At 38.3% G+C, this 23867-nt stretch overlaps 1 protein-coding gene across 4 annotated transcripts in view; it reads left to right on the top strand.

The window, feature by feature from the left end:
- Positions 1-23867, top strand: part of MEF2A (myocyte enhancer factor 2A) — an 81798-nt gene that overhangs the window by 24056 nt on the left and 33875 nt on the right. For 3 of the 4 annotated variants that reach the window (XM_050978433.1, XM_009090034.4, XM_009090035.4), the window contains exons 2-3: positions 10107-10304; positions 14763-14966. In XM_050978433.1, coding sequence (XP_050834390.1) covers positions 10251-10304; positions 14763-14966 — 258 coding nt within the window. In that variant the 5' untranslated portion in view covers positions 10107-10250. The remainder of the gene's footprint in view (positions 1-10106; positions 10305-14762; positions 14967-23867) is intronic. The other variant, XM_050978432.1, reaches the window with a different exon arrangement.

Raw genomic sequence — 23867 nt, 5'->3', positions numbered from 1 at the left:
TTTAGATTACAAAGAAACTGTCTCCATGCATGTCTAGAGAGGACCTGCTCTGTGATCTGCTGTAGCTCCCCCACCAACAACAATTGTGGTTTATTTTATTTAAATATGATGGGACTATTTGCTTAAAACAGTGCAGAGATGGGACTAATCCTTTGAAGTGTGGTTTTAATATCTTAGAAATACAAAGTAAATATAGTATATACTTAGTATAGGTTTTAAAAATTTTTATTTAGAAGTTTGAACTGGTGGTGTATCTGAATTTTAAAAGCAGAGATTGATTTTTAAACAAAGATTGTGGCAGCCACAGAGTAAGAAACTTGCCACTAATCTTTGTTAGAAGCACGTAGGCGTCTTTATGGTTTGCTGAGTGTCTTTCTGAGGCATGCAGGCTGCTTGAAGCATTATGTTGTCGTGTCTGTCTGGTTTATAATTGTTGCACTTCAACAATATGACTGCATGCTGTCATTTAATCAGACATTGAATAAATTATCAAGAAAGCTTTCTGGATAATTGTTCAGTGATTTAAAGCTTCTTATAGATCATTGATGTGTGTTCTCTCTTGTATTTCTTCTTGGATTTCCTGTCCTATTTCCTTTAAAGTGGGGGGTGCCTGTCCCATGGAATCCTCGGGAAGACTAGAAACGTGTAGTTGGTAAGAAAGAGAAATGGTCTGGAGACTGCCTGTCACAGCAGGTAAAAAAACCCTAGCAAAAAACCAACACAGATGGGAGTTGTGCAAGAAGCTTGGAGCCTGTGGCTTGTGCAGAGCATGAAGAGAGGCTGATCTATAACATCAGGAAGAGGCAGATAACTGAGGATGAGCCAAACCTTGGGAAGATGTTTCCCAAGTACAGAACAGGAGCGTACAGCGCTCTGCGTCACGAAGCCACTGTTGACTGAAGCCAACTTGGAAGCCAGAACCCATCTTGCAAGGGCACAGTGTGCAAGGAAGAATCTTGTTTATAATCCTTCTATTTTCCATTCTCTCATCTACTCACATTTGTCCCTTGCTGAGAACTTCAGTGAGATCTGGCATTGTTAGGTTTGAAGCCTGACTTGAGAAAGCTCTCTGTAGGATGTAAGGTATAAGCAAAGCCACAGAATGCTGTGGCTGCCTTCGGATCCCATTACATTCCTGGAGTCAGCTGTAAATGTTTTTGATTGCTGTAATGTTTGCTCAGGAACATGTGTTGAAGTTGCTGTCCTGTGGCTGTTTGTTGTATTACCTCAACAGTTTGTACTTCGCAGGCACAGGGGATAGTTTCCCTCTTCGTAAAAGGTAACAAAGAATTACTAGAAGTTTACTCACTAGTTAGTGTTCAGACATCATGGAGTTCTAGAACTCTTGCTGCAAATCCAAAAATCAGTTTGCTGTAGTACCAAATTGATACAGTTTTCTACAATAGGGAAGCGATGTGTTAAATAAGATTATCTCTTGATTTATGTTCTGGTTTTTCTTTTCCAGTAGAAGAAAGTAAAAGGCAGACAGAAATGCCTTTTATTTACACCTTTCTAGGGAGAAATCTTCTGTGGTTTCTGCTCTTTCCTTGGGAAAACTGTACCAGTTATGCACCAGTCAGTTTGAATGTACTGAGCATAGACACTGCTTTACTTGACTGCAGAATTGCTGCTTTGGCATTTGCTATGAGGAAAGTGAAGTGCAGCCTGCAGAATTTTAATGCAATTTTAAAGAGAATATTTGAAGGATAAGAGTAATAGATCTCATAACAATGCCCTACAGTATGTGCTGTGTTCTGAGTAATTTTTCTGCCTGTCTTAATTTCTATACATTTCATGTCTTATGTCAGGATGCTGTTTGATTTAGCTCAGTTGGCACCTTGTTTAATTTTGAACTGTGTGTAAAAGTAGTGCACTGTATTTGTGCTTTTTGGATGCTGCTTTTGTGTGTTTGTTTTTTCTGCAAAATAATCTAGTGTGAGATGTGGTTATGGTAGGTAAGTCATAACTTGTATAGATGGATATTTTTTTCTAGCTTTGGTTAATGAATGTTCAGTTCTTTACATGTAGGTTATTGGTTGAGATTCTAAATGGTTGTAAAATAGTGTTCCCCCTCCAAAGCACTTGCACAAAAAGCTTCAGTACTCCTTAGAAAGGATGATCTACTTTAATCATGTTCTCAGAGACAAAAGGAAGAACAGTGCTCTGTGTGGGTAAAGATTTCTATATAGAAATGCCAGGAACCTGAATTTAAGTTTAGTTTGGCATATTGTTGCTTATGTTTAAAGTGCTCCACCCACTGAATTCAGCCTGGCATGACCATGTTAAAAAAAGGAACAGAGCAAACCTTTAAATTAATTATCTACAAAGGGAGGAAAACAATTAGTGACCACATAGACAAAAAAAAAAAAAAAAAAAGTGTGCTGCTTATCTAGAATTTCACAGAAATCTGACCAGGTGAATTTAGGACTTTGCAGCTGAATTCTGTTCCAGGAACTGTGAAACATCTCCTGTCTGTGTACAGTGAGTAGCTCTGGGGATAGCAATGCTCTGTGCTCTGCTGATTGCCATAGAGATAAACAGAGATGTGACAAGTGGGGCAGAGCCATTGTGAGAACTCGGAGATAATGAGCTACACCTTTGCCAGATGCATGTTGCTATGCAAAATAAGATTATCTGTATTCTCTGATCTATTGATAAAGTTAAATTGAGATGGGAGAAGTAATGAGCCAAGGTAGCAGTAATTAAAGCTTGAGTGTCACTGCTGTAGCTGATGAAATATGAAGACTTCAGCAAAGAGATTTCACAATGATAATATTTTTTTCTTAAAGCCATGACTTAACGGTATGTTAAGTGTTATCTAAAGATGCATCGGTGAGCCTGAAGAAGATTAATGAAGTATAAAGATGTTGCAAAACCAGAAAGTTCCATTCTGGTTGGTAAATATATTAATAAGAAACTGAACAGTACTGTGTATTTATTTTATTCTCTCTAATTGCAAGATGAAGAAAAATATGAGAATTAATCTTTTAATTGATCACACTGTTAGTTGTTTGTCATTTGGTTAATGACCAGTGCTATGTGAAGGTGTCTTGTTCAGCTGACTCTTATCCAGTCATTATTAGGCTGCTTTTAAACTGTGAAATTTATTTTCCCTGCTGAGAGCAGCAGCAAGGTTTTGGTGATCCCCATCCCAAGATGGATATAAAAATTACATTTCGCAGGGTTTTGTCTCCTGTACAAAGGAGTGCTGTTTTGTGGCAGCTTTCTGTTGTGGGCCCAGTGGTGTATAATTTAAAGCCATCTCTGGCAGACATGTCCTTATCAGCATTTTGGAAGGTTCCTCTGGTGGCTCCCTTCGTTTGAGCCTGAGAGGAGTTGTAATAACACAAACGTGGCTCTGTGCCATTTTTTGGCCACATGGTAGTTAAGTTCCACAGCCATTACAAATTCCTGATAAGAATGAAGCAAATGCTTTTGATCTTGAAAAACATTTAATGTGTTTTATATGTATATTTTGCTTCAGGAAAGAAACCTTCCTTCTGTGGCTTATAATGTACAGATGTCTATGGGGTTAAAAGCTGGGTTTAAATGCTTTGAGTTGCACTTTGAGCTTGTCATTGTGAAAGCTGTCAAACATCAGTTTTGCACTAATTAAATACCTGCAAATGCTCTTCTGTTATGGAGCAATCATATCCAAACTTAAGTTTAGATTTCTGCATCTAATTAATTAATTTTCCGAGAGCTGTAAATGGAAAAAATGGGGAGAATTTATCTGATCAAAAGTTCTAAAATTATGATCAAACTGACAGTTGTTGTAAAAGCTGTAGTTCATTCACTAGGAAATCAGTCCTTTTGGCCTCAGCTTTTACACGTTGGGGTTTATTTTGTTAACAGCGTCCCAAATCATCTTTGTTTGTGGCTATTTTTGTATACCGTGGAAAAGGCACTTCTTTCAACAAATTACATGATAAATTAGGAGCAAGTTTCTTGAGAAACTCTCTGGAGCATGTTTTCCAGACAGCTATTCAGTCATGCAGTTATTTTCTTAATCTGTTTGTAGAAGTCTGGCAGCAGAATTCTTGTGATTACTTAATATTTTATATTCTGCTTGTATCTAAAATTGGATTTTAATCCAGTATTGAAAGTTTAGTTCTCTTTCTGTGGTCTTTCTCCACTGTTAGTTCAGCAGTTTCTAGATCTTATTTTCTAACTATGTTCTAATGTATTTTTGAGAACAGAAGGATAAATTAGTTTAGAAAATACCAAAGTTATGGATGGGAATAATAAAATAGAATTTAGTGTTACTTGTAAAGATGTAGTAAATATGTACATAGCTTGATAATGGTTCCAGGGAGTATAAATTGTAAATACTCAGAATAGGATGATAGAGATTTTTGAGACTGAAGAGTAGGCCAAGGAAAAGTGTATAGTCAGAGTATTGAGTATTATTAAATCTTAACCCATTTAATTGAACATAACTAACCACAGGAGAATTCCTGGCTGTCCCTGATCCTGGACAAGGCCACATTTGTCACATTGTCTAGGAGTGCATGTGCTGTCATAGGTGATGTTGATAGTTCTGGAAAACTGGTCCGTCAGGTCAGGAAAATCTAACCTGAAAGTGCATTCTGGGAGTAATAAAACTTGTTTTAAAAACAGACATTTGAATCTTAGCTCATCTTTGATACAGTTCAGATTTCTGTAGTTCTGTGTGCAAGAAAATGGAGTTCTTCCACTTCGTCTTAGGCAGGACTGAGTGCGTGGAGGAAATGGCAGAAAGGGCCTTTTCCAGCAGCAGTCGATTTAAGTACCATTTGGAAGGTGCAGTTCTTCAGCAAGGATATTTTTTGAAAGCACTTCATGATCTTTTCTAATTCCTTCAAAACATAATTTGAAAAGCTCTGTTACTTACAAACTAGGAGCTCAAAAGTAGATTTGATTTTAGTGTGGAAGCTGAGGGCCGTGTTCGGTTGCAAAACTCCACAAATCTTAAAAGTACAATTTATTTAAATTGTCTTGTACCAAAGATGTGCATTATTCTTCCCAGCTGAAAGAAGCAAGTATTTTATGATGCATAAAACCAGAATATCAATAAAGAATTGTTTATGGCTTCCTGTTTTTTACATTGTCCCGTTAAAAAAAAAGAAGTAATTTTGGCTAAGGGTTATATTATTGTTTTATAACAATGCTTGTGTATCACTTGGTGGCAGAGGACCTTGAAGCTGTGAGGCCACTCTCATCTACTGTGAGGCTCTGCTTGGATGGAGAAGAATGGCTTCTAAACTCAGGATGGAAAAAAATTTATTTCCTAAGATTGTGGTGCAGCAAGTAGGGAGAGATAAATGACAGCATGGACCCTTGTTTTGGAAGGGGGCCGTGTGATTGTTTAACAGTTACATCTGACATTACTTATAGCAATCTATGGTGACAGGGCTATAGAAATGTGGCTGGAGGAAACAGCTTTGGTACTGGTTTTGCACACCTCTGCAAAAACCCCAGCAAGGATCTGAGTGTGCTCTCTGTTAAGTGCAGACATAAATGTATGTAAAAATCCCTTTGCTGGGAATTTTAATTTTCAAATTTAACTTCCAGGTGGTAGCAGTGAGTTTTGGAGCAGGGCTCGTGGAATTTCTAGAGCACAGAGATGACATCCCATGGACCTCTTCAACATGTGTCAGTGCAGTCATATCTGACTGAACATCTTTTGTGTAATTAATATGGGATTTAGAAAAAAAAGGTGTTTGCAGTTGTGTACTTTATATGGTTTGCATCTCTTTGAAATTTTGAAGAAGAAAATGTTCTTCTTTCTCACTTCTGGACAGTGAAATGGAGTCTGAAAATCATGTTTGGCTGTGTTCCACACAGCCCTTTAACCTTTAGATAAATTACTTTGGTGAAGACATTCTTTGACTCCTTTTTTTCCCCTAGCTGCTTCTACTCAGTGCTGGGGGGCAGGGAGAGAGGACACTGACATTTGTCCATTATTAGTACTGTGGAAAAATGAGATACTCTGTGTTATCTGCCTTGTTCGTGTGCAACAGCCAATGTGTGGTGGGGCTCATCTCCGTGCTGCTGTGAATGGGAATTTTTATATTCTGCTGATGTGAGTGTGCAAAATGTCAGAATAACCAGCAACTGTGCATTTTAGCTGGGATCAGTCTGTGCTTTCCAGTTCATGCTGAGGGGCCGTATATAGAGAAGTATCTGCACAGGCTCCTTTAAGACTAGAAAAAGACCTATTAATCTTGGTTCAGTAAAAATTACTCTCTGCTATTTAGTAAGGCATAGCCAAGGCTTGTGTAAGATGCATCTCTGCAGATCTGTGTTTTCATGCAAATGATCTGACGTCAGGACACTCATTCCTTTGTGTGCATTGCAGTAAATGAGCCGTGAGGAGACGTGGACTGTCAGATGTAACCTGTAACCATGGTGGTGAAATGGAAGTTTCAAAAAAACAGAGTCAGAGGGAAATAAAAAGAAATTAAATGGAAGGAGTATGATTCTGACACAGTTTTTCCTAACCTGTTCTGCCAGGAGGCTTCCAGACCTTGTGCAGTTTTGCACAGATATAATGTGTTTCCACTGAACCCTTGAAAGAATCTTTTTAAATAGGTCAAATACAGTTTCTTTGCTTTAAAGTTACATCTCTCTCAACAATCTGTGAAACTGAAAGCAATCTTGACAACAAATTCAGATGAGCTCCTGAAGATGTGCAGTTGTGAGGGTATGTTTCTGCATGTGGTTCTGTTGTCTGTCAGTAGTTAGTGTGCTGTTTTCATGTATTTTGGGGAAGGGAATAAATCCATAAAATTTGGTATCGTTAACTTTGGAAAAAATAGAGAGGCTGTTACCTGGACAAGACAAATATAATTTTTCTTGCCTTTATTGCAAGCTGACATTATTTTCTATTTGAGGCTCATCATGAAGTATGTGGGATTTTTTCCTTCTTTTTCTCTTCTGACTCTATTTTGTTTAATATATACCTGAAGTCCTTCTTTAAGACAAACTTGTATGCTTCTGTGTGCCTATGCAAGTAACGTGAAACAGCTTTGGTGGCTGTGATTGGATTCGTCACTTAAGGAAGTAGAACTTTACCTTCATCAAGGGTACTTTGTGTTTAGTTTCAGATTTAGTCTCAGATGTAAATGTGGGTTGATCTTCATATGTATATCAGCAGGTTCTCCTTTATTTGGGCAAAAGAGTGTTGTTAATCTACGTGAAATGGCTTTGTGGATTAAGAGCTTCACCTAATGTATGTTTGTAATGCAGCTATGATTTAGCAAAATGAAAACTTTGCTGGTTACATTTCTGATGGAACCCTGTGTTGGATCCAGTTTTATATCTTATCTTACACAGTTTTGTTGCTAGTCAGGATAGAAAATAAAACCACAACTGTGACATGATCAAGGATGAGTAAAAGGAAAAGTCGTTCTTCTCATTAGAAATGTAAGGTGCCTTTGTCACTGGCAGTAACTTCCCATTGGGATGTTCTGAGCATGCATGCAAAGTGCCTTTTTACTGCACAGTTTTCTCTGATTTTGCAGCTCTGTCAAGGTCCTTTCTGCCCTGAGCTCAAGCCAAACTTCTGTTTCAGTTCTGAGCTGTGCAAATCACCTTGAGTGGGACTTCAGAATGACAGGGATGCTGCATCCTGGAGCTGGGTTGGGCTTCCTTTGGAAAATGCGATTCCAAGGCAGGTTCTGGTGTCCATAGCAACCTGTGGGAGAGGGAGGAGAGCACAGACCCGGGCTGGGCACACGTGCAGATAGGAATGGGGAATATCTAAGTGATATAAGTATTGAAGGTTAAAGAAAGTCAGACCTGAGATGAGAGGGAACAGTGAACTCTCATAAATGGGGAATAGCTTGAGGTTTTTATGCCTTATAGAGCATAAACATTGTAAAAGACCTGAAATGACATCCCAAAGCTGTAACAGGGTGTTGGTGAAAACTACGGTTTCCCATTTCCCCTTGTGTGGTATTGCACAGAGCAGATAACAGTGCTTCCCTGCTACTGTGCCTTCCATTAGCTCATACAAACCATTTGTGCATCTCTTATATTGCATAATCTCACATCATAGTTATCTTCCTCTCACTCCCTCTTCTCCAGAGTTCCTTATTTTATTCACTGCATAGACTTGTTTTTGAATACGTGTCAAGGAGGCAGAAAGACTCCCGAAGTTCCTGATTCAAAACCCACTTAATATGTGGTTTATAATTTTAATATTCTATTCCTGTGTTCTTCCTTGGCCATCCTAGTGATATCTGCTAGTAGCTGCAGATAAAACACTGCACCAGATGGATCTTTGGCCTCGTGTGGTGGCCATTTCTGTGTACTGCTGATGATGGGGGGGGTGCTTTTGAAAGCAGAGTAATTCTGGTAATTCTGTATTCAGAGAACTGTTTCAATAATATATGGGAGGTTTAAAAAATGAAGCCTTATATAAAGGAGAAAACAAATTTTAAGAGCTGGTTAGAGATGCTTTGATTAGGTATGTTCAAGGGATGCAACCAGATTTTTCTGGAACTAAATTTAATGTGTGATCATAGCATGAGCTGAGAAATTTTTTTTATATAAAAGTGGGATAAATTGATATGCCAACTGTTGTTTCCCTGGAAGATATTCCCTGGGTGCTGTTGGTTGTATAGAGGCTGCTTCATCTGGTCTTCACTGTCTATTAATTACCTTCTTAGCAGCACCTTGGAAGAAATCCTTTTTCATGAAGAAAACAAAAGCAGTGCAGTGTTGATGGATGTTTTCAAATGTTTTGCTTTGTAGACAGTGTTTAGTGCATATCCTTTAGACCAGTGGACATCATACTGTGTGTTGTTTTAATTTAAATTTCATTAAATAGTATTTCTAAATACTCTTGGCTGTTTTGTGATTTTTCTTTAAAGCAGTCCTTTGTTACTGTCAGGTAAATAGAAAATGACATCCCTTCATTTTGTCATGTTCCTCCACCTCTGTTTTTTCCTCCCAAGAACATCATGTCTGTTTCCTCGGTGTAAATTGAATGTATTGTGAAGTGTAGCCTGTGACTAATCGCCTCTTGCTGTCTCTGCTCATTAACTGTCTGATGGTGATGTGGTTGCACCACTTTCTACACATGGCCTCAAGGATATGGCATGGTGACACCCAGATTAAAATATGCAAGGCTTTACTTCAGGAGATGTTTTGAGTTGGGAAGTTAGAGAGGCTACCAGCTAATATTGGGGCTGGTTTTGAACCTTTGAATGAGTATTAGGTGATAATAAGAGAAATAAGTTGTACCTATTTCATGTCTGTACATTCTAGTATGTCCTTCATGTTCTAGAAGCCATTTGATTTAAATTTTTCTCCAGTTTTCTTCAACTAATGTTGTCCTACAGTTCAAGCAGTATGTCTGGATTATGGTTTAGCAATTTTTTTACTTTGAAGTTTCCTGCGCGTTTCTCTTGGTGAACAATAGAACAGTGAAACAGGTACTGGGCTGCAAATGGGTATTGGCAGATGTGGCACTTACAGGTTATTGGAGAGAGAGGAACTGTGTCAGGTGTCAGGTCTTCCTTGGTGTCATGGCAACCATGAAATACTTATGTTGCAAAACTGTTTTCTCTGGTCTCTTTTAAGTAGAGAGAGTCCCTCTTTCCTTCTCCCTTTTGTTTCCCAGTGGAACCCCAAGGATTGGCTCGCAAAAGGAGATGTAATTTGGCTTAGGAACAGAAACTCAATATTCTCATGACTTTGTTTTGTTATTTTTGTGATAATTTCATAAGAGAAAACAAGCCACAAAAAATGTTTCTTTATAAGGTTTTCTAAAATATTGAATGGAGTTTACCAAAACTTGTAAATGTGTGAAACCTCAGATAACTAAAGGCCTAAAGCTTAGAGTGATAAGCACCACCCCTTTGATAATTGTATTTTTGAGGCATTCAGTTGGAAGTGTGTGAAATTATTGTTCATTTAAAGTCTGTAGTTTGTATGTAGAATGCAGCAAACCAGTGGGAGTTTAATTAGAAGACAGTGTGTGTAGTATAATACTTTACTAATGAAAACACTTGATTTCTCACTGAAATTTCATGATGCACATGTTTTTTGGCTCTACGGGTTTTTAGTGATACTTCCTTTTTAGTAATTTGTACATTAATATTTTCAATTTTTTTTAGGTGCTTAGAAGAAGAAGTAGGAACCATTTCTCAAGCTGAAGACAAAGTAAAAGAAAACTGTATCATGTGTTAGAACACTGAAGAGGGACATTTCTTGGATTAGTTTATTTCTGGATTGCTAAAAAAAAGAAAGAAGAGGCGAAAATGGGGAGAAAGAAAATACAGATCACGAGAATAATGGATGAACGGAATAGGCAGGTGAGAAACAAGAAGTCTGCATGAACAGGTCCATCAGTAATCTTAAAAATTAATGGAAAGTTTGAATACATTCATCCTAATTCACTGTTCTAAAGCTGAGCTTTGTCTTCATATATCCGCAGATGCCCTTGCCAGAATATGAATAAGAAACCTCAATGATTTTATGACTGTTTGAGGAAAAAATGTTATTTATAAGTAATAACTCTTACTACTTAAAATTTAAAATTGCTGTTCCTATTTAAATGGTACCATACTGTGCTAGCAGTAGAGTGGAGGGGTGTTTTTAAAGACACATGACTTGATCTGGTAACTACTAAGAACGCTTGGTAATGGAGGCAGAGAAAGGATGAGAAATTCCGGAAGGATCTAGTAAAGGTATTTTGTGTAGCACTTTGACGGAGGAGTTTGAGGTAGCTGTGGGCAGTATCCTTAGTCCTTTGGATACAGTAACAAATTCTGTTAACATTCTGTTTAAAAGCATCGATTTATGTTTCTTGTAAGAGCTGTTTGCTACAACAGTCTTTAAAAATTGTCAGTCAGAAGGGAAGAGGGCTCAAAATGAATGTTTCAGGGAAAGCTGCTCACTTGGCTGCTGGTGCCCTAACAGAGAGGTGCCCTGTGAACTTGAAAAGCACCGAAAGTTGATGACTCTTGCAGTGATGTTTCCTCTTAATTTCTGAATTGCTACATGAGATGCAAAATAAAATTTTAATTGGATGCTGAAATATATAGTGGGATAACTGGAAGCTGTCAATTTGAAGGCAAATTATTACAGGAATGACTTAAGGTCTTTAAGTGCTGGTGGCTGAGGCCAAAGGTGCCGCTGGGCCGACGTCTTTTGTCCAACGATGGTCATGAACAAATACGTGTGGGCTGGAGATGCACATGTACCCGACCCTGTAATCCTCTTCCAGCTTTTAACTATTCTTAGCTCAGGGATTTCCTGAGCTGGATGTGGTTTCCGTATATTTAGTAACCATTAATGGGTTTTTTTGTTTGTTTTCCCCGCCCCCCACCAGGGAAGTTGTTCAGTTATCCTTTGAGCCCTTTTAATGTTGCAGCATTTACAACATCTTTTGCCTAGAATCTCCAGGTCCATTGCCTGTTGTTTCAAGAAACAGTGTTTTATTTGCCCTTTGTTGTGGTTCTGCCAATTATTTAGCCCTTGTATGGAAGAGCCAACAGTGACTCCCTATCTAGAGTTTATCCATGCTTGCTTATTTTCTTTTAAAGTAAGTTTTTTCAGGCTATAGCTGCTTAATTGTTTTAATACAGAATTTGTTTCACACTTCTTGCTCCTATTCCCTGAAACCTTCTGGAGTATTGCTCCATTACTTTTGATGGCCAAGGGACCCAGAATTCAGGGTGCAGGCAAAATATGGACTTGTATAGTGGTGTGCTTCTGTTTTGTTCTGTTCCCTTCCTGCTGCTTGATTTCCTTTTTTAACTTCTGAGCAGCAGCTTGACGTTGGGGTACTGTCAGAATTCCATGGGACTCTCTTGCTGCTGACACATCAGCTCAGAGCCCATTGTTTTGTTGGTGAGATCAAGATTGTTTTTCTCCCTGTATCACTTTAAAGCAATGTAAACTCTGAGAAGTCTATATATAGCAAGAAAAGTATTATTGGAGTTTGGGAGAAAGCCAAGTATTGTGTTTGAACAGCTTTAATCATCCAGTGACTTTATGTTTGATGTAGATAAATGTCTTAAGTACACGTAGTAAAAGTAGATGAATTAATGACTTCAGTTCTTTTCAGATCTTGCTCTACAACTTAAAGCACATGGAAGAGATGGAAATTGATCCCACTTATTCCTTTTTTAAAATTAATCTGGATTAAGTTGGGCAGCCTTGGTTTTGTTCTGCTTGAGGAACAAGTAGCGTTACACTTCTACCCTGACGTTGGTGAGGGGTTTTTTGTTTTTTTCCAGGAGAAATTGTTTTTTTCTTTTGAATCCACATCCCATTGTTCAGATTGAAACAATGGAGAGGAGGCGAATCAGTGCATTTGTATAAAATTTTAGGCCACCTTACACCATTGCTGTGACTGAAGCAAAATAGGGAGGTTAAATTCTAGTTTTGTTTCTGACAGGTTTTTGGCTAGCACCTTTTTGGGCCATTTAGTGATGAGGAAGAGGATTTAAGCTCTAAGTTAAAAGTAGAATTAGACTTGCCTTATCCTTTTTCTCTGGAAACTCAGATGAAAACACACTGCATCTTGTTTTTAAAAGGTTTTAGAGAGTTTTTGTTAGTGGAATCTTACTTTTTATATGTAGAGGTGTCGATGGCCTTCATCCCCACTAGTGTCCTGTGGTTTGGGTAGTCAGGATATAAAATTTCATCATATAGGAATGCCCTGATGCACTGGGCATTTATAAGGTATTTACTTGGAGATTTTTTTTTCATAGATTCAGATAAGGAGGGCATTCAGGATTTGTTCTGGACTGAAAGTGTAGTTCAGTTGTGTCCTGTCAGTTTTTCTATGGCATGTATAGCTGGTGAGTAGGTCACTCATGGACATGCCTGTGATGTCCTGGTTGGGTGTTTAGTTTGAAGTTTAGATTTTCTTTGTTTGCAAATATAAGTAGAATGGGACAGAGCTTTGCCTGCAAAGCAAGTTCATATAACTTGTGTGGGAAGAAAAACTACTGTTTTGTCAGAAGCATCTTATTTCTGATGGGATTGTATGTGAGCTCAAAACAGAATATATAGACCATTCCTCAGGGGGATTATGATTGTCATGAGACTGTCATTGTATTATTAATTAAGCAGCTTTATCTTCTTGAATGAGCTGTAGGACATTTATCTTCATTAAGCTGAAGAGAATCCAGCACAGTAAATTAGATATCAAAGGAGCTCAATCTTGCTGCCTTTGCTGTCTCCTCCTCACCCATTTTTTTGCTAAGCAATATTAAAATAGTGCTAGGGAAATTATTTACCTGCAATAAAGAGACAATTTTTTTTGAGTTTGATGTGGTCCTAAAGGGAATGGGAAAAAAGGAGAAATTTAGAGAACTAAAACCGCTTTTGAGTTCTGAAATGAAAACTGAGTTTAAAATAATCTCTGTGTGTTGAAGTAAGGCTCAGGGTGCTGTGGTAGGGGGTTTGTGCTAAGCACTGTCCAAGCACCAAGCGAGGAGTTGATGCCAGCTGAGAGTCTCACAAGTGAAGCAGCCTTACAAGAGGTGAGAAAGATAAGATTCCAGTAAAGAAATGGAGACCTCTTGTCCAGGATCCTACGGGTCCTCAGTGGTAGTAAACCTTCATTCTTTTCTCTGAGGACTTCTCCAGGTGACACAGCACACAGACATTTTGTTTATAATGCCTTTTTCCTGACAAACACTAAGCAGTAACACCTCTCTATACCTGCTCCTGCTCAGGTAATAACCTTTTAGGTGTCAGAAGGACAACAGCTGTGTATCCTCTGAGACTGTTAACATGGTGGGAAGAATAGAATATACTTTGTGTTACTAATGGTATTAAAAAAGTAATATGTGTGAGATAATGAGGAGAAAAAAGCCTTCAGGTGTGTATATACAGAAGAAGTTTCCCATCCATTTTCCCAAAGACTCGTTGTACAGCTTGGTAATTAAACTACAGACACCCAGAAAACAGGTTGGATTGTTTCTTGTGTCTTACTTCACTGCTCTCTTGCAAAAGCTCACTGACTGTTGTCTGTGGGACATGGGGCGTGTGGATCACTCACCTGTCACAGAGGCTCGTGCTTGGAATTGTAATAGGGGGGTGTCAAAAGCATTGACACTTTTATATCCTTAGCTGCTGTCTTTTGAAAGGAATGATTTTTTTAAAACTTCTTTTATCATAATTGATGGTAACTTTCATAACTGTTTCCTCCTTCCCTGATGGGCACATGCTCCTGTGTGATGGTCTGTAATGGGTTTCTTTCCCCACAGCGGTTCTTACTGGACAGAACAATTGTTTCCTGATGTTTCCAAGTGGCAGAAAGCAAGTCAAATTATAAATTTATCTGATTAGATGACTTAATAGCAACAAAATAGCAATATTTCTTAGCCCTACATAATTAGAAATCATAGTGCATAGTAAGTGTTACTTCCATTGATTGTTCTGGGTTTTCTTTATTATATAATTAAGGTTGAGTACCACAGAAGAAAATGTTGTGATAGTTGGAAAGTATTGAACAGAGGAAATAAAGCTAAATTATCCTATTCTAACTAAAACTAACTAAAATTTAATTCTTCTTGGTAGTTATTTACCAGTGGAAGAGTTGGGGGTGTTTTGTGGTTGTTTAACTTGGTCTAAGAGAGAACATTGGGTCCTAAAATTGGCACCAGATATTATAGGCAGTTCTTGTGTTAAGCTGCATATTAGAGTAGGAGTAAATGGTGTAGGCTCAGTCAGTGTATGCCTTGATTATTTTCCTTCAAACCCTTGTCATGTGTTTTAAAAAAATAAATCAATCATTATTCTTTCTTCTCTAGGTCACCTTTACAAAGAGGAAGTTTGGATTAATGAAGAAGGCCTATGAGTTGAGTGTGCTCTGTGACTGTGAAATAGCACTCATCATTTTTAACAGCTCTAACAAACTCTTTCAGTATGCCAGCACTGACATGGACAAAGTTCTACTAAAATACACAGAATACAACGAGCCCCATGAAAGCAGAACCAACTCAGATATCGTTGAGGTAACAATTTGAGAAGACACATCAGTCTTCTTATCCCCTTTATAATTAAAACGTAGAGCAACATAGAGCATTTTAAGATATTTTAGCCAAATGCTTTAAAGTTATTTAATACTGTGTTATAAAATGTAAACTACTGCTTTTAGTCTGGTTTCTCTAAGGCAATAACTTGTCTTTCCAGCCATGTTGTTTTCCCATCTGCCCTCCACCCCCTGCCAGTTTCTGGGAAACATGTTTGATTTCAATCACATTTGGCAATGGAAATAGAGGTGTGAAAAATGGTTGTTTTTCTGGGGAAGGAGGGGGAGAAATGTTCAAGGTTTTAATGGGGAGAAAAGAATCGACTGAGTGGGAGAGAAAGGTCAGAAGAGTGCCCTCAGCCTAACAGACAATTATAGTTGGCCCTTTTTCTCCTCTGAGGTAGTAGCCACTTTATTGGTCGTATCTTGAGCATGGATCAAATCAGCCACCACCTCTGCTGCTCCTTGTTCAGCCAAAAAAAAAAAAAAAAAAAAAAAAAGCCAAAAAAAGCCAATCTGTGGAATAAACGAACTTAATTAAATATGTTGTCCAGTGACTGTCAATTAAAATAGCAGCAGAACGACTGCAGTTTTTGCAGTAATAGAATAACATGAATATATTTACTCCAAGGTATTGGTTTCATCTACTTTTATAATGCTTGAGCTTTAAATAGATACTCTTTTCAGTACATAATTTCTAAATTAGGTGCAGTAGAATTCAAGGATTTTCTTGGCAATTGGAGCCTTGATGTACTGTAACTGCATTTCAGAGCATGTCTCCAGTAGTCCTGTAAATAGACCAAAACAGGTGGCTGACTTAAGGGTTTAATTTAAATTCTGAAGTTGTCTTCTGAACAAATGCCTTGCTTTTTAGGAATGATTTCAGAATAATGATTAGCCTTGAATAGCTGAAGAGTCTATTGCCAAGGGGATCAGAGTACAGGAATGGTACAAGCTCATCTTGTACATGAGTGTGCAAGCAAAAAATCAGATTGACAAAACTGAGATACAGACAAATGCTTTATATTTCTTTCTGAGAGGATTCTCTGCTAATTTGTCAACTGTCTTTTATGATCAGAAAAAAACCCTCCCCAACTTCTGTCTTCTGTCTTGAGCACTGAGTTCTCAAGAGAGGGATAATACAAGCCATGAAGAGTTGAAGGCTTAGTCGCTGGATTAGCATAAATAAGGGATAGCCACTGGAGAGGAAGGAAAACCTAATTCCTGGAGAATGAGCTTTTGATGGTGACAGACATGAGTTTGAGACAGGGATGCAAGTTCAGCTGGGTTTTGTTCTGCATGAAGGGCCTCTCTGTGTTGTGACTCATGGTAATGGTGCTTCTTCACATCACGAGGACTGAGGACCTCTTCCAGAATAATTCTGTGCAAGGCTGCTTTTTTGGGTTCCTCTTGGTGGGGTTTTTTTGACCAGGGTCAAGTTTTTGACCCCTGACCAGTACATTAAAAGTGCACTTAGCACCCAAGGGCAGATGTGCTTTGGTGAAACATGCAAGGACTCATCTGCAGACTCTTTCTAATTTTCTTCTCTGGGTTTAATGTTTTATGATAGTGTGGAATTCAGGACTTTATTCCCATTTTTCAAATACACTATAATTTAGAAATGCAGCCTCCTATCTCTTCAGATTAATCCTGTGTGCTTTTTAGCCTGGTTGTGAAATATTTCTGGGTTTTTTTCTTTCTGGATTGATGGGTGCTTCGAGTGTGATAGATGTTTAGTGACATCACCAGCATTTTGGAAACATGCTGAAAGAACAATGTAAAATGGCTTCTCTTTTTTTGTAATGACATTGAAATTCTATTTTAACAAATGAAAATTACTGCAGCAAAGCAGCTAAAATCTGTCAAATTCATACTAAACTGAATTATAAAAAGTAATTCCATTGGATGGAGGTAAAGCTAATGTATAGATGTTTAGTAATTCACTTACCTCCTTGAATGTGACAAATGGCATTTATTGGGACATTGGCTCACCGTGGAACTATTCTGGAGCCACTGTGGTCCCCATGTGCATGACAAGAGGGTGAGTTTTCCTGGGTTAGAAGGAAGGTAATTCCACACAGCTCAGGAGCTGGGTAAGGGAGGAAACAAATCTGCTGCTACTTATTTCCAGTACTGGGTAGATAGCAATGTTGTAAATGATTAAGTGAAATAGATGAGACATCTTCCCCTTGTAGTTGTCTCCTGCTCAGTTTTGGCATAAGAATTGCTTTCATATGCCCAGAGCTTGGTGTCTTCTGTTGCTGCTGGAATGTTTGTGAAAACATAGTGGGAGGGAGAGCACTGGCATCTTAAATGAATATTAGAAATTTTTTTTGATTCAAGCAGTTATGTATTTCGCTGAACATGTTTTTGTAGATGGGAATGATCTGTTGCTGTCCTTTACCTGTTCTTTCATGAGGTTACTGGAGTGTAAGGTAGTGCTCTTGCACAGCACAGGTGTACCATATAGAGATACTGAAAAGAGTGAAATTTTTATTCAGTGTATGCTTTGAATTCTTGAAATACTGGGATCATGTATTTGGTTTTACAAACCCATAATGGCACAGTTGCAGATTGTTACGCTGAAGTGCTGTCTGTGATTTGAAGGACTTGCTGTAGGTGTTAAAGCATTTGATGCTTTAATGTTCATGGACTTTTTTTCTGTAACAGATTATTCTTGACAGGTAATTATTTTTCCTGAAGAAAGAAGTATTTCTGCAGAGTAAAATGGGGAGAATTTCAGGTTTTATCAGGATTCTGTATCCATATGGTCAACAAAATGTTTTAATGTATAAAAGACAATTTGAGACCTTGAGCAGAGCATTCATTGTTTTTAAATCCAAAGGAAAAGAGGGAGATGAACAGACACTGTATATTTTCTTTAGTGCAGGATGTTAGGATTTTTGCAGGTTATTTACAATAAGATAGCACTTCCATTTTGGGTCCTTCTGCCCCTCAATAAGGCCTTAGAAAGCAGCAGTTGCACAGTTGTTCCCTCTCTCCCAGCCTCAGTTCTGGGGATCAAGGGCTGAAGATGGCTTTTGCTGCCTGTTTAGTTCAGCTTTTTATCTTTTTTCCATGTTTTAATTTTCCTTGACTGATACAGTAAACCAGGGTTTATTTCACCTACGCTTGGCCATGGTGGGTTTTGCTTGTTCCTCATCTCACCTCATCAGACTGAGGTGATTTGATTTTTAGGAGCCTGTGTAAAATGTGACCTACTTTCCCAGTTGGCATCTGTGCCCAGGAGAATTCCGGGTGGGTGTCAGTTAATGAGCCTCTCCTGTGCTCTGTAGCTTAATGCTGTTTTCAGTGTAGAGTAATGTGCTGAATAAGGCTTAGGTTATAGCCCAGATATTGACAGCTGTCCTTGAAATAGGTAATGATCTGTAATAAAAATTATAACTAGAAAGTACAAAAAAAATCTCTCTTAAACTATGGCAGGTAATTATTGCAATCATACTCATTCTTGTGGAAGGACTGCTCTGGTGTGAATTCCAGCAAATGATTCGGATGTTTGTAATAAATACCTTACCATGGGAATAGCTGACTGTAATGGGGAGTAACATTTGGGATGGTTTGGTGTGAGAGTGATTTTGTTATAGTTCAGACAAAGCAGGTAAATGACCCTGCTGCTGCTTTCAGCAGGGTCAACAAGCCACTTTAATCTTCTGCTGTAATCAGCTGTTTTCTTGCATTAAAATACATTTCATCTCTGCCTTTTCACCAAATGTTAATGGAGCTGTTAGAGGAGCAGTGCATGTTCTGTAGTCAGGAACATCTCTGGGATCAGAGATGGGATTGTTGGCTCCTGGCTCCGAGTGAGCACGGAGAGCTCAGCTGCACGTGGAGAGCCTGCAGCAGGAAGAAGCAGATGCATCTCCCCAGCCAGATGGAGCATATGCCAAGAGACAAGTGTAACAGTGTGGGGAGCATAAACAGAAAAGTTGGTGTTGAAACACTGTGTTTATAAACCAAAAGCTCTCTGGTTTTGTTTTTCATCCAGCTTTCTCCACCTCCCAGCATTGCTTCTTTTCCAGGCTGGGAATAACCAATGTGTATTTTGAACTGTTGTTGGTGCGTAGTAGTTTGTTTTGGTAGCACTTGAATTGGTTCATTGCTTCCTTTTTTTTAAATTTGGGTTGACTTCATATGAAAATGAAGATCTGGGAATTGTATCTAAATATATACTTGGATGCACACATACAAAATTAGATGAGAATGACCTTCAGTTAATTGATCTTGTTTCCTTCCTTGGTGGATACCTGGTGTATCCGATCTAGATAAGGATTTGCAAAGCAAGTTGGGCTTCCGTATTTTGCTATTCAAAGCTAAAAATTAAGATGGTGGAAACTGGGCCAAATTCTTAAAAAATAATTATTTCTTTGAAATATTTTATAACACAAGCTACACCATAAATTTTTAAATTTATTTTTAAGAAGAAAGTGCCCTGCAACCAAGAAAATGAAAACTGATGCTGAATGTATGTGAGTAAAATCTCCACATCTCTGTGAAATATCAGCACAGCTTTACAGAACTGTGAGGTGGCACCAGGAATGCTGATGGTTAAACACACTGGAGATTGGAGGGAGGCTGGCACTGTGATGTGTTAACAGTGTTTTGCATTCCTGCGTATTTGATAGATGGAGAACTGCCAGAAGTGAGCAAAACCTGGGGGGAATAAAGAAAGAAAAAAGCTTTGGGCTGATAGAAGAGCATGTATTTGTGTAGTATTATGTATTTTTGTAGTTCAAACCACTTGATTTGGTCTCCAAACACTGTGGGAATAAGTGGTGCACATTTAAAAGAAGGAAGAAGCTTAAAAATTATTTCAGTGAAGGAAGGAAAAGACTTGGTAATCTGCCCATGATGCTGAGAAAATGCAGGCATTATTGGGCTTGATTTGCTAAATGATTATGTAAATGTAATTATACTGCATATAACATTTCAAATAATTTGAGATGGCACACAAATACCTTTGAGACATTTTAAGGAGGTGGTTGAGGAGGATTTATGTATGGTTAAGGACTAAAATTTTCTTTTAGCTTACCTTAAAAAGAGGGAAAGTGCTTGAGAACTGAAGTGGTCTGGAATGAGTCATCAAAAGCTTTTATATATATGTATGTATACATATGTATATATACACATACACATGTATATTCTTATGTGTCTGTGTATAGTGGTTTGAATCTTACTTTTTTCTAGTGGAAGTGTTTGCTATTAACCTGACTTACAAACAGGTTCTACCTAGGGATTTTAGTTCCCACTCATAGTTTAGAAAAAAACAACTACCTTGAAAAATTTAAAATGCGGTCAAGGTAGCAAATATTTATTTTCAGTGTTGTGACAGAAGACAACTGTGCATTTTGTGCTGAACAGAGCAGTCGCCCCTGCTGATGGTGTCTTTGTCTCTCATTTCTCTCCCCTCCTCTTTTTAGTTTGGGAGATTAAATTCAACACTTAATTCCCACAGTATTTTTTTGAATTGTTTACTGTTATTGATTTTTCCATATCTTGCATTTGGTAATACTGTTTTACTCAACAATATTATTTTAATTCTTTGGCTGTGCTGAAATTACTTTGGACATACACATGATTAACGTACCTCTTTATTTATTTATTTATTTCAAAATATCAGATTACTGGTGACTTTAAGCAAGCTGGCAATACTGGCAAAAAGTTTTTGTTCTGAGTTCATGTTGTTTTGCATTCCTTCATTGCTGATATATAAGGAATTTTCAGAAGTAGGATAGACTTCAATTTTTTTAAATTTTTTTTTTGAAGCAGTTTTGGTTCGCCTGCAAATAATCTAAAGCTGTACTTCCCTTGTATCTAAAGCAGTGAATAAATTTAGTGTTTTAGGGTTAAGAATACATTAATTCTTCTACCTCTTTAAAACACTGCCGGTGCTTTAAATTTACCATGCTCTGCTGGTATTCTGAATTTTGATGAATTCCAGATTTAGTCACTACTTAAAGCATATAGATATCTGAAGTTTGTCTAGAATGCATCTTTTTATAGAAATTTCTGAAGTCTTGCTAATAATGACTGTACTTGGCTGCTGTATTGCCAGCAGTGATTTTATGTAGCTGCAGTTCAGGGTGCTCTCTGTCCTACGCCAGCCCTGTCACAGTTACACCAGTGACATGACTTTAAAGCTGTGAACTGAAATTCACTGTGATGTTCTCATTTTTAATAAACTACCAGAAAAAGCTGATCACTGAGTGATGAGTGACAGCTGACTTGGCTGTGCATCATTACAATCTCAGATTGGATCGGATGCTCCTCTGGAGGCTGTGCTGCTGGGATGGCCAGAATCCTAAATCTGTGTCAAATACTGGTACAGAGCTTTTGTGTGCTCTACCAAAAATCTCTGCAGAACCAGCCCTGCAATAGGCAGGGATTGGATTCTCCTCTGTCTGAAACTTGGTTTTATTTCCCAGCTACACAAGCGATGTTTTTCCAACTGTTTTCTGCTCTGTGTTAGGAGAATATTTTTATTTTTGAAATTTATAGGGCAGACACACAGGGTCCAGTTCTCACAACCACTGCTCAGGAAACGCTTGTCAGAGATTGAGTTCTGGGTTTAGCTGTTCTGGAGACGTTGTGTTAAGTAGGATTGAAAATTGACTCCAAGAAAATCCGCAACAGCTCATTGCTTGTTAGTGCTGGAGTTCATGCAGGCAGTCACACAAAGACATAATTATTGTATGAACAAGTTCTTCAAGCTGTGCTGGTCTCGTGTATTCTGCAGCCCTTGTGTTGCTGCAGAATTTGGTGCTTTTGAAATTCTGTAGTGACAGAAAAGTGTATTTTTACTTTGCAATTTCAAAGTGAGGACCATGGCATCTGTTGATCAAGAGAGAGTGACTTTACACAAGCTGTGCGTGGAAAGAATAGACCCAGAACAAAGCATCTCCTGCAACTACAGCAAGATGAAGGACTGTTCTTTATGTGGTAGGCTTGATTTCAGTGGAGACTTAATGTAACCCCATCTTTTGACTTCCAGGCTTGTGGGTTTGGTTGTGTCTTCTGCCAGGGATTAACCACCTTGCAGGAGGGACAGCAGCAGTGCAGCTTCTTGATCGTCACTGTTCCTCACATTCATGTTTGAGCATGAGCTGCCCAAAGGAGGGGAGGGTCATCTCCAGTGCTTCACTACTCCCTGCCTTTTGGACCTCACCATGTCTGCAGTTTTTAATGTTTGGGCCACAAGCTGATGGTGCTTGTGCTGCAGAAGGCTCAGGGAGTCTGTGGCTTGTTCCCTGCCAGGGTTTTACTGCAGGTGCTGTGGCTTGTGGGGGCTGTAATGCTCAACACTCACCTGAACAAAACACTTCCCTTGGTGATTGCTCCTGGAGTGGTTTGGGGACCAGCTGCACCTGAAGAAAGAAAATTTGGTGGTGACAGTTCCTGTGGTACAGACCTCTGAATACCCTAACAGTCTGTGACATGTGACTGACACATGACATGTGACACACAACGTGTGACATACCATTCTTCACAATGCTTGTAAACGAGTGCACATCCAGTTCATTGAGTGACTTAGCCAGGTTTTTCTGGTACACCTTATGTCGTATCAGTGATGTGATATTTCAATGGGAGCCTGTAAGTCATAGTGTAGACTTTGCAATGCTAGGCAAGTTAGTTCAATTGGCAGTAGGGTGAATTTTAACTTAAATTTTGTGTTTTACTGGAAATACTAGGTAATTTCAACAGAAAGTGAATAATAAGTTTTTTATTAAAAGCTCCCAAATATTTTGGGAATGTTGTAAAGATTTTTTAGATCAAGCTGTTACACATTGTCCCACTGTAAACTCTTCTATAACTGTAACAAACTGGTATCATTTAAAGCCCTCCTCTTTCCTGCAATAACTTAAAATTCAGTACTTGCTGATTACAATGACTTTTTAAAAAGAAAAAAAAAATCAGGCATTCCAGAGGCAGTCTTTATCTAATATTGACATGAATTACATGATAAAGCTTCCTCAAATTTCTCTGTCCCTGATTCTTGTACAGCCTTTTCTCTCTACTTTTCAAGGTCCCACCTTTGATTTTCCACCCCTTTCACATTAAGTCTGGACAGTGTTCAAAGGGGTGCTCTGGCTTTTGAATAATTAGCCCTAAATGGAGGCTACCCAGGAAAAAAACGTGTTAAATGTGTTGACACACAACTGAGAAGTTCTGTATTTGAAACATGAATTGGGACATTATTAGAGCTGTGTCTGGAAGTCCCACATTCTCATTATTTTAGTTCAGTAAAACCAGAGATGTAATTGCTTGTACCTCATTTCCTTATTTTTGGGGGGGCTCTCTGCTTCCTGCTGTACACACTGATCTCAGCTGGTGTTTTCAAATACCTGCTTTCAGTTGTCTTATTCAGCTTGCTTATTTTTGGGGTGTTTTTTGGTGAAACAAGGTGGTGATTCCGTACAAATATTAAAGGTAGGAGATGTAGTCTGTGCCCATAATCTTACATGTGACTATTATAACAATAGCATAAATCCTTGAAATCTACTAAACAGTTTCTTTGGGAATGGTTGCCATTCGTGTTGTAATTACTGTTTTGATAGCACTAAATTATCTTGAGTACCAAGACTCTGAAACAGTTCTGTTATCCTTTCCAGTTTTAGAGCTGTAAAGAGCTATTCAGGACAAAAAGTATTTGTAATTGCAATATTACATGAGCAGGTAGACCTAAAGAACCCCATTCTTTTTATTAAATGAATTCTAATCTGAGTTAAGCCATTTTTTTTCTTGGCAAACTCTGAGTAGGAGATAATATTTTTCCTAAAGAACTTCTAAAAGATTATGAGGGATATTATGCAGATGGATTGCTGCACTTGGAAACTTTTCATGTTCCATATGGCTTATCTGCAGTGCA

Source organism: Serinus canaria, chromosome 10 (assembly GCF_022539315.1).
Source record: "Serinus canaria isolate serCan28SL12 chromosome 10, serCan2020, whole genome shotgun sequence".
NCBI classification, from domain to species: Eukaryota; Metazoa; Chordata; class Aves; order Passeriformes; family Fringillidae; genus Serinus; species Serinus canaria.
The sequence above is the reverse complement of the archived record's forward strand: the minus strand, read 5'-3'. Positions and strand labels throughout refer to the sequence as shown.